General features: G+C 41.5%; 1 protein-coding gene across 3 annotated transcripts in view; it reads right to left on the bottom strand.

Moving 5' to 3' along the window:
- LOC132816916 (F-box/WD repeat-containing protein 7-like) overlaps window positions 1–14,909 on the bottom strand; it is a 212,418-nt gene that overhangs the window by 105,604 nt on the left and 91,905 nt on the right. Inside the window, exon 1 of one of the 3 annotated variants that reach the window (XM_060826940.1) lies at window positions 7,093–7,226. The exons of the other annotated variants lie outside the window; for them this stretch is intronic. Coding sequence (XP_060682923.1) covers window positions 7,093–7,131 — 39 coding nt within the window. The 5' untranslated portion in view covers window positions 7,132–7,226. Of the gene's footprint in view, window positions 1–7,092; window positions 7,227–14,909 lie in introns of those variants that run through there. 3 annotated transcript variants of the gene reach the window in all.

Below are 14,909 nucleotides of genomic sequence, written 5' to 3'. Positions count from 1 at the left end.
CAGGCACTCCTCCAACCATTATTAACACCAGCATGAGGAGTGGCCATTCATCTCTGGGTTGTTCATGGGACCTTTTGTGTGACGCAGTTGGAAACAACAGACACCGCACTTCCAAGTAATGGATTACATCTGAAGTGCTCTAAACTGTTTGAAACCTGTTGAGGCACTTCCACAATGTAAGCTTATCTTTAATTTCATGGAAAGGCAGAATATTTGTTTGAAAGCTAGCAGGCATTTCGTGTTCATACATCCAAATACTGTTTTTTAAAAAGCTATGAAGCTGGAAGAGCACAGCAGATCAGGCAGCATCCAAGGAGCATGCAAGTCAGCATTTCGGATTGAAACACTAACTTTCCTGCTCCTCAGATGCTGTCTGACTTGTTGCGCTCTTCTAGCTTTACATCTATTGACTCTTGACTTCTAGCATCTGCAGTCCTTACTGTCTCCTAGTCACCTCAATAAAGATATCATTAGTTGTCAGACTTTGAAAATGAGGCTGTTTGACTTTGGCTCATTCTAGCTCATGATGTGGAAACAGAGTCATAGAGATATACAGCATGCAAACAGAACCTTCGGTCCAACCCGTCTAATGCCAACCAGATATCCTAAATTAATGTAGTCCAATTTGCCAGCACTTGGCCCATATCCCTCCAAACCCTTCCTATTCATATACCCATCCAGATGCCTTTTAAATGTTGCAATTGTATCAACCTCCATCATTACCCTCTGCATGAAAAAGGTGCCCCTTAGGTCTCTTTTACATCTTTCCCATCTCACTCTAAACCTATACCCTCTAGTACTGGACTGCCCCACCCAAGAGCAAATACCTTGTCTACTTGTCCTGAGAATGTGTATAGGGTATAAGCAGACAGGAAAAGAGTTAAGTTCTGAGTTTTGCGAAACAAGAGGTCAGGCTGAGTATGACTCAGATCAGATAAGAACTTACAGTTAACAATGGGGTGCTGGAGGCAAGGGTAATTGGTTAACAAGGTGGAAAAGCGGTCATTATGTAGAGCCATTTAACAATATTTGAAGCATTCAGTATGTAAGGTCAGCTAACAATTGTATGAATCCCATTAACAAAGTTAAGAACATTCATTGTACAACAGGAAAGGGCTTGGTCTCTGCTATTGATACTCATTGATTGTAATGGTCACCAATTAATACAAATGTTGCCTTATCTGGATGTTCCTCCCTGTAAAATGACTATTTGGTTCATTGAGAAACTGTTATTGGAGGGAAGACCATGAACTCATGTCCCTGTGCACATTGGCGATTGTCCTCTCTCCCTCCAGGGCTCAGCATAAAGAGAGAGGTAAAACCACATGGCATCTCAGAGTGTTTTGCTTCGGCTGAGGTTGGGGGGAGGGGGGAGATGGTAAATGGGATGACAATCCTATCCATGTTCCTTATGATTTTATAAGCCGCTAAGGTCACCCATTAGCCTCGACATTCCAGGGAAAACAACCCAGCCTATTCAGGCTCTTCCGACAGCTGAAACCCTCCAAACCCGGCAACATCCTTGTAAATGCTTTCTGATGTCTTCAAAGTTTCACAACATCCATCCGATAAGAGGAGACCAGAATTGCACACAATATTTCAAAAGTGGCCTCATCAATTTCCTGCCCAGCAGCAACATGATCTCCTAATTCCTATACTCAATGGTCTGACCAATAAAGGAAAACATACTAAATAATTTAATCAATATCCTATCTACCCAAGACTCCACTGTCAAGGAAATAGGAACCTGCACTCCAAGGTCTTCTTTGTTCAGTAACACTCCCCAGGACCTTACCATTAAAGTATATAAGCCCTGCCCTGATTTGCCTTTCCAAAATGCAGCACCTCGCATTTATCTAAATTAAACTTCAGCTGCCACTCCTCAAGACCAGGTAGCACAAATCTGGGTGAGTACAATGACTGTAGCCAAACTCAGCTCCAATTTCATTTACAAATTTGTAATGACATCATTGAAGTGGGTTGGATCTCAAATAACGATGGTACAGTGTATGTTGAGGAGATGGGCAGCTTAGTGGCATGGTGCAAAAGCAATCTTTCCCTCAAAGTCAGCAAAATAAAGGAGCTGGTCATCAACATCATGAAGTGGAGCGGTGTACATTCCTCTATCTGTAACGTGCGTGCTGAGGTAGAGATGGTCGAGAGCTTCCTTGCAGTAAATATCACCAACAATCTATCCTGGTCCATCCACATCAAAACTACAGTCAGGAAAGCACATCAATGCCACTACTGCCTCAAATTGCGGAGGAACTTCAGCATATTGACAATGACTCAACAATTTTTAATGGATTTCTTTTGTGTAGAACCCCTGTTGTGTGGAAACAGGCCATATGGCCCAACAGGTCCACACCAACCCTCAGACGACCATCCCAAACAGATCCCCACCCCCACCCTCTCCCTGTAACCCTGCATTTCCCATGGCTAACATACCTAACTTACACATCCCTGAACACTATGAGCAATTTATCATAGTCAATTCACCTAACTTGCACATCTTGGGACCATAGGAAGAAACTGGAGCACCTGGAGGAAACGCATGCAGACACGGGGAGAACATGTAAACACCACACATCCAGCTGCCTGAAGCTGGAATCAAACCTATATCCCTCATGCTGTGAGACAGCAGTGCTAACCACTGAGCCACCATGCCATCCTGACACACCATAGAAAGTATGCATCACAGCTTGATATGACAACTGTTTTGCCTAAGACCGCAAGTTTCAGAGAGCTGTGAACATAGCCCAGCCCATCACAAAAACGAGCATTATTTCCATTGATTCGGACTACATTTCCCATTGCCTTGGGAAAGCAGACGCATAATCAAAGACCTCTCCCAACCCAGTTATACTTTCTTCCACCCTCTTCCATCAGGCAGGAGATACAAAGGTTTGAAAGCATGTACCAACAGATTATTCCCAGCTGTTAGACTTCTGAACGGACTTCTCAAAACGGAGTTGATCTTTCTCTGTAGCTGTAACACTATATTCTGCATTCTATTCTATTACCCTGATGTACATAGGTAGCATACAATACAATACCTTTTACCGTATCTCAGTTCATGTAACAATAGTAAATCAAATTAATAATAAATCAAATAAACGTGTTGGTAAATTCATTCCAAAATTAATTCCACAAGGCTATCCTTGGGATTGATTTCAAAATTTCTTCTTTAAATGTGGATTCACCATCATGTAGGACTTGCAGCTCATCCCTGATGGCATTAAGGCACAATTTGGGGAGGCTCATTGGAAAGGTATTTTTGTGATTAGACTAATAATTCAGAGGCCCAGACTACCAGGACAGCGGTTCAAATCCAACTACCGCAGAAATTTCGATTCAACTAAACTAACCTGGAAATGAAAGCATGAAACTATCAATTATCATAAAAACCCAGTGATTCACTTGTTATTAGGGAATGAAGTCTGCCATACATGATCTGGTCTACACTCAAGTACAGACCCACAGCAATGTGGTTGACTACTAACTGCCCTCTGAAATACCTTCAATGGTCACTTAGTTATAAGTGAATTTGGGATGGGCAACCAATGGTGATCTTGCCAGGGACACCAACACTTTTGTGAAAACAAGGAAAGTGCACAAGTGAGGGGCGAGAATAACATTCCCTGGTGGGTGGGAAGGTCACCGCCCCAGAAGTTCGTGAATCAATTGGATTTGGTTTTTGCTTTTTCACAATCTGACAACTTCTACCATCATATTCTGATGCCAGCCATAAATTACCTCAATTATTTAACTGGGTATCATAACTTGCCGTGATATGGTTTGATCTCACAACTTTAGTCTGTTACTGAAGGACTAGAATGCTTAGGTTAATAAACTACAATGCAATGAAATCAGTCCACAGATTTCAAAGACATCAAGCAAGGAACTGAATTTGGAGCAGATACAGTTAAATATTTAAAGTTATAATAATTTGGAATTCAGGTTAATTTCCTAACTAGGTTCAGAAACTTTCAGCCAAACAATAACAAATTGCTGGAGCATCTGTGGAGAGAACCTTCTTCTGAAGGCTCATTGGGCCTAAAACTCTGATTTTTTTCCACAGATGCTACCAGATCTGATGAGATTTTCCAGTAATTTCTGTTTTGGTTTCTGATTTCCAGCATCCACAGTTCTTTCAGTACTTTTTTTGTCACAAACTGTCATCCTGCTGTTTGCTTTGAAAATGAACAGAGGTGCTGGTGGTGAAAGACATCCTTGGATAGATACCAATCTCATTTTGCTCCCAACGTTCCTGTCCTCATAGGAATCCTTTTTCTTGCTGGTTTACTTCAATTTAAAAACAGTTTAATTATTCAGTACTGAGCAGTCCTTTCCTGCTGAGAAAGGCACTGTGATTTTATTCATCTCTGAAGCTTGTCTGTCTGTAGAAACCAACATCCCCTAAATGGTATTTGATGTGCTTTAGGTCAACTGCAATATACAACCAGAGATGCTAATAAAGCTCCACATCTACAAAAAAGAAGAATGCATCAGATCTCTGCACAGTGTATGCTATGATTCAACGTAGCGAAGAGAGAAGCAAGATCTATGTACTAATTGATAGACTCTATTAAGTGTTTTTATGCTGGGATAGTATTCCCAAAACAAACGAAGTCAAATTATAAGCAAACCTGTTACAAAACTCCTCACAAAAGCTAACGATCCAGTCTACTATGCCCTCTCAGGTGGAGAAGGTTGATCTACCATCTCACATATGCCAGCAAGCCTAAAAGACAATAAAGATGGACTGGGGATAAAGGTCAGCTGCTACTCCAAAATCCACCAGTCATACCGGTGAACAAATTCTTCATTTTTAATTAAATACGTTGGCTTACAGACAACTTAGTGTCTTGTATGAAATTGAGACCAAAGTCAACTATGACAACTTACAAATATATTCAAGAAAGAAATTAATTTTCTGATACATTTGGAATTCATGTGCACGTGTGACTCCTCAGTCTTTCTGCTGCTCAATGCTAACTCTCCCCATTCAGCAAATATTCACATTTGGTTCAGATACCATGTGGTAACCCATCTTCATAGATTTGCCAGCTTTGACCATGTTGTGCTGTGAACTCTTGCTCTCAGCTCCCTCATGTCATTTACAAATTCAGATAAGAAAATCCTCAGTTCTTCATCCAAGTCCTTCATATGGTTAACATCTTTAGGTGCGTTCTTCAATATGTCTTCCAAGTTTTGCAGGAAATTTAGATCTTGCTGTCCTTGTCCTCAGAAGGAGAGTCTGAAGAGCGTGTGCAAAATTATTGATACTGAGTGAAATTGGCTGCAACGATGTTCTACAAACAGCAAAAACACTCGTTTCTTTTGGTGTTGGGCAAATAAGAACGTCAGCAAGAGATACCAAGGGCAACATCATGCTCTTCTAACATTGTCAAATAGCAATCAAAATGGAGTCTCAGTCAAACACATCACATGATATACCAAAGACTGCATTTTCCATTGGACAGTGCCTTATATTACAAGCCAAGGGTTTTTCCCTCTTCATTCACATCATGTGACATCACTCGTAACCCCTCAAGAAGATAGTGAACTGCCTTCTTGAACTGTTGCTGTTTGAGTTACAAGATTTTAATTAGGCGTTACTAAATAATCTCGTGTGTGTGTGCCTGGACCTCCATCAGTATCATCACCGACTTTCGAAACTGCAAGTTAAAATGCTGGCACAGTCATCAGCAGGCATAGTTCCTCAGAGCGGCTGCACACCCGTAGAATTAAGGAACATCGAGGAAAGGGCCTTACCTTTCTAACCATATGCAGGTCAGGGACTAAGAAACAAGGTTTTTTCCCAAGTTTGTAAATGACACCAAACCAGGGAGAAAAGAGGGGTTTGCAGCACAGCACAGTCAGTGTGAGTGGACAAATCTATGAAAAGGGAATACCTGAATTGCATCAGAAACAAATCTGATTATTTATTGAATGGAGAGAGTAAGCATAGAGTAGAAAGACCAAGCCCTCCACACAAATCCCCACAAATTAGTGCACTGATATGAGAAGTTAACCAGCAAAGTCAAATGGAATATCGGTCTTTACTTTAAGGGCCTGGAATACAAGGCAGTGGAAATGATGCTTCAGTTGTACATAGTCCAGCTGAGACCCCAGTTGAGAACTAAATCTCAGAAAACACTGACTACGAAGGTGTTGAAGTTGAAACTCACCTGAGTCCTATTCAAGTTTTAACAGATGAAGTTACTAGCTGTTCAAAACTGGCTTGTGTTCTGTTTTGGTTCGGAGACTGAGGGGATCTAAATTTGATGAGGACTCAGGGAAAGCAGGAATAGACTTATTTTTCCTACTTAATACCCAAAGTGATTTGTTCCCTAGAGACTGTCAACATAACGACACATCCCATCACTTCAGCTGCCTCAGCTTGACTCAACCCCAATTCAAATTGTTATCCTTCAGAAAGCATCATATTTTAAACTTAACATTCAAGAATTTAGCACTGTTTACAAGTCAGGCTTGACAGGCAGGCAAACCAGGCACGAAAACAGCATGAAAATGTGTTACGAACAGAGGTGAGGCAGGTCATGTCATTCACTCATTCAAAATAAATGAAATCAAACTAAAACAAAATTATTAGTACTATTTACTCAAGAGAGACAGAAGCCAGCAGCAACATGAATAGGAGAAGACCTCTGGTGGGGTGGCGGGGGTGTGAGAATGTATTTAGAATGAGGGAAAAAAAAAAGAGGAGAAAACAGAGATAATGTGGGGATGAATCACTTCTTGTTCATATTCAATTATCAACACTCAGTCTATATAGACTCTAGACAAGGGAAAAAGTACCCTGCTAGCTCCTGCGGATCCTTCAAAATCCTTTTCTCGCTGACAGTGCTGATTGCAACACCGGGACAACTCCATACAGTCCAGGTGAGCAGCTTGAACAGACTTAAATCAACCTCTAAAAGGACCTGAAGATGAAAAGCCTAGAGATTCTGAATTCTTAGAGATCAAAGATGTAAAGACCGATTTCTCCGTAGAACAATCCTGTTATTAACTTGGCAGACTGATTAATAAGAATCCTCCGCAGTAGATAAGAGGAGGCAGACTTACTCTATATAGGAATAGCTTGAAGGTGCTGTAGAATCCCATGATTAGAAGCTCTGCTGTGACACGCACTGATTATCTTTGCCCACTTCTTTCACACAACATGTCCTGGAAACTTCACACAATGCAGATTACAAGAAGAACTCTCTCAGCCACAGATATGAAAATCGAACTGGATCAACTGCTTGCAGGAGGTGGGCCTTGAACGATACCACTGCACTACAGGGAATCTGAAGACTGATGATTGTAATGTATCAAACTAAATTAGCAGTAAACAGGAACTGACTGTCCACAACCATTACCTCCCCCAAAAATGACTACTCCCAGCACAATGAAGTGGTTTTAAATTGGTCAGAAATTCATTACTGGAAGTCACTAGAGAAATCCCCACCCCTGTAGCGGCACAGTCCACCTAGCCAAGTCTATACATCAGGAAGGAAAGCAGTGTGCAAAACAATAGAGGGAAAGAGGCATGATTGCAGCAAGCTTCTCAACACCTAAACCAAAACAAATTGAGTGGCCAGCAGACAAAGTATTTCAATTTAAACAGGATGCTGCCAGTACTGCTGAGTTTCTCCAGCAGTGTGTCTGCTTTAGGAATCTCATGCCCTGATGCCAAGTACCTCTGCACTCCTGTTTGCCAGGCAATCACTCCAGAATACACAGGTTGTAAGCAAAACGTATAATCGGAAACGGGATGGGGTTAACCATAGTCAAGGTAGATTTGGCCAACTGGGACCTGACCACAACTCGGTAGCTGAACAGTTTGCGGCAGAGAATGATAGCAAGAAGCTCTCACTGCACGTTTCCTTTCAGAGAGGACATTAATGAACTAGGTGAGTTTTTATGACAATAAACATTAGATATTCTGTCACGAACAGGCCAGCTCCCTATTCCAGTTTTTTTAAAAAACAAATGTCAAATTTCACATCTGTCATGGTGGGATTCGAACTACATGCTGCAGAACATGTGCCTGGAGTTCTGGATTGCTGGTCCAATGACATTACTACAAAACCACCACCAACAGTACAGCATTGTGGCCTAGGTTTTCCATTAACCTAGGTAAATGGGGGAAAACAATCACAAACATAAATCAATTTGTGCACTACAATATTCACAAACAACAGTGATAAGAAGTCAGAAATGAGAGATCACATGCAGACAGAGACACAGTCCAAGTGAGTATATAGTTCAGGAACGTTGGAGGCAGCATGGGAGTTCAGTGCAGAGGCAAAGATGTGCTTTGTCCTTGCTTACTTTGCTTGGTTTGTCAGTTTTTTTTAACAGGACAATCTCAAGCCTCGGCTCAGAGGCCCAGCACAAAACAAGAATGACATGACAAGAAAGCTGCAAGTTAATTGGTTGGTAATAGCTGCTAATATCATTATTATAGTTGATTTTCAGATTGAAGGTAAATAGGGGAATATTTACAGATTACTAACTAAAAGATCAGTAGGATTTAAAAATCAAATTAAGAATTAAGTAAATAAAATGGGGATGAAAGACCAAGCAATATGGGGAGCTGGTGGACAACGCCGTGGTTTATAGTGACCACATCTACAGCAAGTGTTGGTTTGCTTGAGGAACTCCGACTCAGAGTTGATGAGTTGTAGTCTGAGCTTAGAACACTGCAGCATATCAGTGAGGGGGAGTCACTGTGTTTCAGGAAGCAGTCACACCACTTATATTAACCGATTAACAGTCAGTGGTCAGGGACAGAAAGGTGAGACTACCAGCAAGGCAAGCAAAGGCATCCTCAGCCCTTGATCTTATCTAACATATTTGAGATTCTTATTCCTCGACTGGGTGAGTGTGGGGACTGCAGGGAGGATAAGCAAACTGACCATAGCACCATGGTACATGGAACATTCAAGGGAGGGTAGAAATGTAGTTGTAAAGACTGCGAAGGAATGCTGAGTGGACAGTGACTATAAACAGATAGAATTCACCCTGCAGTTAAGAAGAAGAGGGTTGAATCAGATGTAACAGTTCTCTAATCAACTAAAGGAAGCTACAAAGACGTGAGGCAAGGGGTGCCCTGGATTGACTGGAAGGGGAATGGAGTAGGGAAGAAAACAAAGCAGTATTAACAGGAGTTTTGGGGGTAAATCAGGAGGTGCACATCAGACATTCATCTCAGGAAGGAAGAAGCATAAGAAAGAGAGGATGAGGTGACCATGGCTGATAAGGGAAGTTAAGGACAGCATAAACGCAAAAGGAAAAGCAAACAATATGGTAAGATTAGTGGGAAAACAGAGGATTGGGAAGCATTTAAAAACCAGTACAGGATAATTGAATTAGCAAAAAGCATTTCCTTCAAAAGGGAGGCAATGCCTTAGTGGCATTATCACTTGACTTTCCACCCAGAAACTTCACTGATGTTCTGGGGATCCAGGTTTGAATCCCACCACGGTAGTTGGTGGAATCTGAATTTAATAAAGAACTCTGAATTAAGAATCTAGTGAGGACTGTGAAACCCTTGTCAGTTGTCAGAAATACCCAACAAGCTCACAAATGTCCTGCAGGGAAAACAAACCTACCTTCCTCACCTGGTCTGACCTATGTGACCACGACAATCTGTTGGACTTTTCAACAGCCTCTAAAGTCGCTGAGCAACTCACTCATTTCAAGGGCAACTGGGGATGGGCAATAAATGCTGACCAGCCAACCATACCCACAGCCCACGAGTGAATAGTAACAAATAATTGAGGGGGCGGAGATAAGGTAGCTAGTTAGAAAAAAGATTGCAAGTGTGTTTTTTAAAAGATATACACAAGGCAAGATAGAGGCAACAGTGGGCATGGAATTACTGGAAAAAGCAACTGGACAAGGAGTAAAGGGAAACAAAGAAATGGCAGAGGAACTGAATAGGAACCTTACATTAGCCTTCATATGGAACAGACTAGTAGAATACCACAAGTTCAAGAGTCAGGGGCAGAAGTGAGTGCAGTGACCATCAGTAAGGAGAAGGTGCTGGGGCAGCTGAAAGATTTGAAAGTGGGTAAACTACCCGGACTGGACAGACTACACCTCAGAGTTCTGGAGGAGAAGACTAGGAGATCATAGAAGAATTGGTGATCTTTCAGGAATCCCTGGAGTTAGGGAGAGTCCTAGATGACTGGAAAATGGTTAATGTAACACACCAGTTTAAGAAGGTTGGGAGACAAAAGCTCGGAACTTATAAGACAGCTATCCTGTCCTTGCATGTTGATAAGATTTTGGAGTCCATTATTAATCATGAGATTGCGGAGTACTTGAAAGTACACGGTAAAATAGGGCTGAGTCAGCACAGCTTCGTCAAGCCATCACACTGACAAGTCTGTTAGAATTCTTTGAGGAGGTAGCAGCAAGTTAGGTAATGAAGAACCAGTGGACATGATCTATTTGGATTTTCTGAAGGCCTTTGACAAGGCACTGGACAGGAGGCTGCTACATAAGGTGAGTCCATGGTGTTAGGGACAAGGTATTGGCCTGGATAGATGACTCAATGACTGCAGACAGCAGGGATAAAGGGGTCTTTTTCAGGATGGCAGCCAGTGGCTAGTGGAATTCCACAGGGGTCCGTGTTGGGATCACAACTATTCATGTTGTACATTAATAATCTAGACAAAGGAATTGATATCATTGTTGCTAAGTTTGCAGATGACACAAAGATAGGTGGAAGAACTGACAGGGAGGCTGGAGCGGACTTGGACAGGTTCGCAGACTTGGCAAAGTGGCAGGTGAAAGACAGCGTGGGAAAGTGTGAGGTTATGCAGTTAATAAGTAGAATAAAGGAAATGCAATGCTATCATTGATTTTGACAGGGCTAGTAAACAAGAGCAGAGATGTACTATTGAGGCTACATAAGGACTTGTTGCATGAAGAGCATTAAAGACTCGAGGTCTAAACTCCATCGAGTATAGAAGGATGAGGGGAATTTTGATTGAATCTTCCAGAATACTGAGAAGCCTGGACAGATTAGACGTGGACAAGATGTTTCCAATAGTAGGAAAGACTAGGACCAGAGGGGACAACCTCATTATCTATTAAGTGACATTCCACTGGAACACAACTAAATGCCACAGTTGTGTCCCAGTGAAACCTTGCTTAATATAAAATCACTTAATAGAAATACTGGGAACTATGGGAAATGTGGGGTTAGGGGCAGACCAGCCAAAAATATCACTCACTATCTCTCAATCATCCAAACATCTAATGTAAGGTATAGCACAGCCTGAATGAAGGTTGAAATCATATTGATTAATGGAACAAAAGGAAATTTAACATAGTACATTTTAAAAAAAAATTAAGAAACCTGCTCCATGGATCGCATCTCTCATCGAAAGCTGATGTGTCAGTAGCTGACATTGGTACATGCGTGGTATGGTACAAAGACCAGCGCCGACATGGTGCATGCACAGAACAGGGCAGGGATTTTAGTACGGACTTCGATGCATGCACAGAATGGCACAAAGACCAATACTGACAACACGTATGCAGCAGTGCATGAGACCGTGCAGACACCGGCACATGCGCAGAATAGATCCCAGCTGGAATCATGCTATGGTCAACAGAGGGAATTGCTCCCGAAAATATCATTCCTCAATTCTTCAGTAATGTTGTAGCCAAATCACGCTGCTGAAATGCACAATATCCCAGGACCGCCTGTAGATAGGTTCTTGATTGGTAAGGGGATCAAGGGTTACAAGGAGAAGGCAGGAGAACGGGATTGAGAAACATATCAGCCATGACCAAATAGCAGAGCACACATGATAGACCGAATGGTCTCATTCTGCTCCTGTGTCTTATGGTCTTATGCCAGTTATAGAGATGTCGATTAAGATATAAATATTGTCCAGAACAACAGAATCATTCCCTGCACAAGTTCAATTTTTTTTAGATTAGATTACTTATTGTGGAAACAGGCCCTTCAGCCCAACAAGTCCACACCGACCCACCGAAGCGCAACCCACCCAGACCGATTCCCCTACATTCACCCCTTCACCTAACACTATGGACAATTTAACATGGCCAAATCACCTAACCTGGATTGTGGGAGGAAACCGGAGAACCTGGAGAAAACCCACGCAGACACGGGGAGAATGTGCAAACTCCACACAGAGTCACCTGAGGTGGGAATTGAACCCAGGTCTCTGGAGCTGTTAGGCAGCACTGCTAACCACTGTATTACCCTGCCACCCTATGGCATAGCTTATGCATCTCCACGCATGCATTTTTAAGTAACAATGCATTCATAAAGTCTTTTCTATGCACTACACGTTTTTAATTACTGCACGGCTCAGACTAAACAAACATCACCATGGATAAGAATCAATCACTTTGATTCGAATCACATGAAGGCCAAACCAGGTAAAGACAGACTTTATTTTCTAAAGGACATGATTGGACATTATTGTTTTCAAAAATGTCAAATTGGTAGTGGTTACACAGACATCACTCAGTTAGCATATTTCACAGTTCATTTCCCTGAAGTGCCCAATCAGAATCCTTTTGAAAGTCATTTGACTGTTTCCACATTCCATGCAGGCAGTAAGTTCCAGATCATTACCATTTGTTGCATTAAGAGTGTGTTCTCCCTCATTGTGCCCATGCATCTATTGCTCAAGATTTTAAATCTGTGTTTCCTAATCCTTGCTACAACAGCTAAACAGACCAAAGAAAAAGGTTTCTCTCTCGTTTAAAACCTGTCATAACCTTGCACACTTTCATCTCCTTTCCTCCAATAACCCCACAATCTTCTTCAAACTAGCCTTATAGTTAAAACTCTTTGGGACCAAATCTGAAAAATCTCCTCTATGTTCGACAACACTCTCATCCTTCTGAAAGCGCGAACTTGACATTGTGGCCTAAACACGGCTTCATGTTAAAACAAAAAAAGGTGCAGCATTACATTTTTGTCCTTGCCTCTACTTTTGAAACTAAAGATCCCATATGCTTTGCTCATCTCTCTCATTAAGTCCCGTTACCAAGACTTGAATGAACTCCACCATGTTGGCCCACCTTCATTAGGGCATATATATGTCTAATGACTGTTAAGTTATTGTTTCTAAAAGTTTTCCCACAATCAAGGTTAGTAACTAGTAATTCTCTAATACTGACACCACCCTGACAATCTAAGGAGCTCGAAGACAATGCCTGCCCACCTTCCATACATGCCTTCTTCAGTATTCTCGCATGAGCCCAGTCATACACACTTGTACTTGAAAGTACATAGTGTTTTCCAGTGCTTCCGATCAATATCAAAAGCTTTCACATTTTAATTCACGTGGAGTGGTTCACTTGTCTTATATGGAGCTCAAAATTCCCAAAGCTATTTCAAGTGTGCTCAACTCACACTTGTTCTCCATTTAACACCAATAATCCAATCTGATCTTAATCCCAGATGGTATTGATTTTGCCTACTCTTACCCCACCTTAAAATGGATAGATAATTAAAAGCAATTTGTTGTAGAATGTAATTTGAGATATAAGCAAGTGCTATGAAAGGAATTCAAAACACCGATTTCACAAGTCCCAGTTGAACAATGATTGGTGCCTCTTCAGCCACCATAAATCCTACTGGTAAAAATCATGGAAATAAGAAAAATGGTCTCAAAGAAACAAACAGTCTCTTTGTGAGGAGTAATCCCATGAGATTAGTTTGCTCAAGTACCCCTTGGAAGGGCTGATTTGGAATGTTGTTGTAGCTGACAACCATCAATTTTCGGTGTCAGAAACATAAAGGATCTCAACCAAGCATTACAGTTCTGACGACAAATTGAAGGCTGAACAAGTAACACATTCCATTTAACAACAACAATGACAAAGCATAGCTTTACAAATCCTATTGTTTCATCAATTTATATCATGCTAGATTAGAACTACTAAAGTTAACCCTCAATTCTGACTTGTGAGTTTAGTCCTACAGAAACTGCTGTCACCCCTCGTAACTGTGGCCCATTACCCATACTACTAAAACAGAAATTGTAATTGCTGGTGAAACTCAGCAGGCCTGACAGCATTCATGAGAAGAAAGCCGAGTTACATTTCAAGTCTGGGGATTCTTCATCAGAACTCTTAGCAGTTCAGAAAGAAGTGGTATTTATGGTGCAAAAACATCCACTCCACACCAGTCCTATTCTGACATGGGATGCTTTTAACACAGTCACCCATTCTCATCTACTCTTAGCTCCTCTCACTTATTCAGATTTTCTTCTGCCCTGGCCTGCTAACTCAAACCTCAGTGTTTACCTAAATCTTTCATATCTCTGAACCCCATCGCTATTTATCCGCTCACCTTTTTCCCTTTCTTCCTCACCCAACTTCATCAAAGCATAAACATCAATTCTTCAGAACTATTCTGGAGGGTGGTTGCTGGACCCAAAACATAATTCTGTTTTTTCTCCACAGACGTTGCCAGACCTGCTGAGATTTTCTGGCAACTTGATTGCCAGTTTCTGCAGTTCTTCGGTATTTTGAAAGCAAATCCTGCAATTAGTAACCAATTATTTAAGTGTTAAACCATCACCTTGATAAAAACACAAACTTATCATCAACAGCATTCTAACATTTCCATCACACTTCTGTTCAGTTTCCAGTCCAAATTATCAGCAGCAACTGCTTGTAGCCTCCCAAGTAATAAATACATTACGACAAGATTTTTTAGGTCTCTCAAAATATAGAGTCATAGAGATGGACAGCATGGAAACAGACCCTTCAGTCCAACTCGTCCATGCCGACCAGATATCCTCACCTAATCTAGTCCCATTTGCCAGCACTTGGCCCATAATCCCTCTAAATCCTTCCTATTCATATACCCATCCAAATGCCTCTTAAATGTT

This window comes from Hemiscyllium ocellatum, chromosome 6, assembly GCF_020745735.1.
Source record: "Hemiscyllium ocellatum isolate sHemOce1 chromosome 6, sHemOce1.pat.X.cur, whole genome shotgun sequence".
Classification (NCBI taxonomy): Eukaryota; Metazoa; Chordata; class Chondrichthyes; order Orectolobiformes; family Hemiscylliidae; genus Hemiscyllium; species Hemiscyllium ocellatum.
The sequence above is the reverse complement of the archived record's forward strand: the minus strand, read 5'-3'. Positions and strand labels throughout refer to the sequence as shown.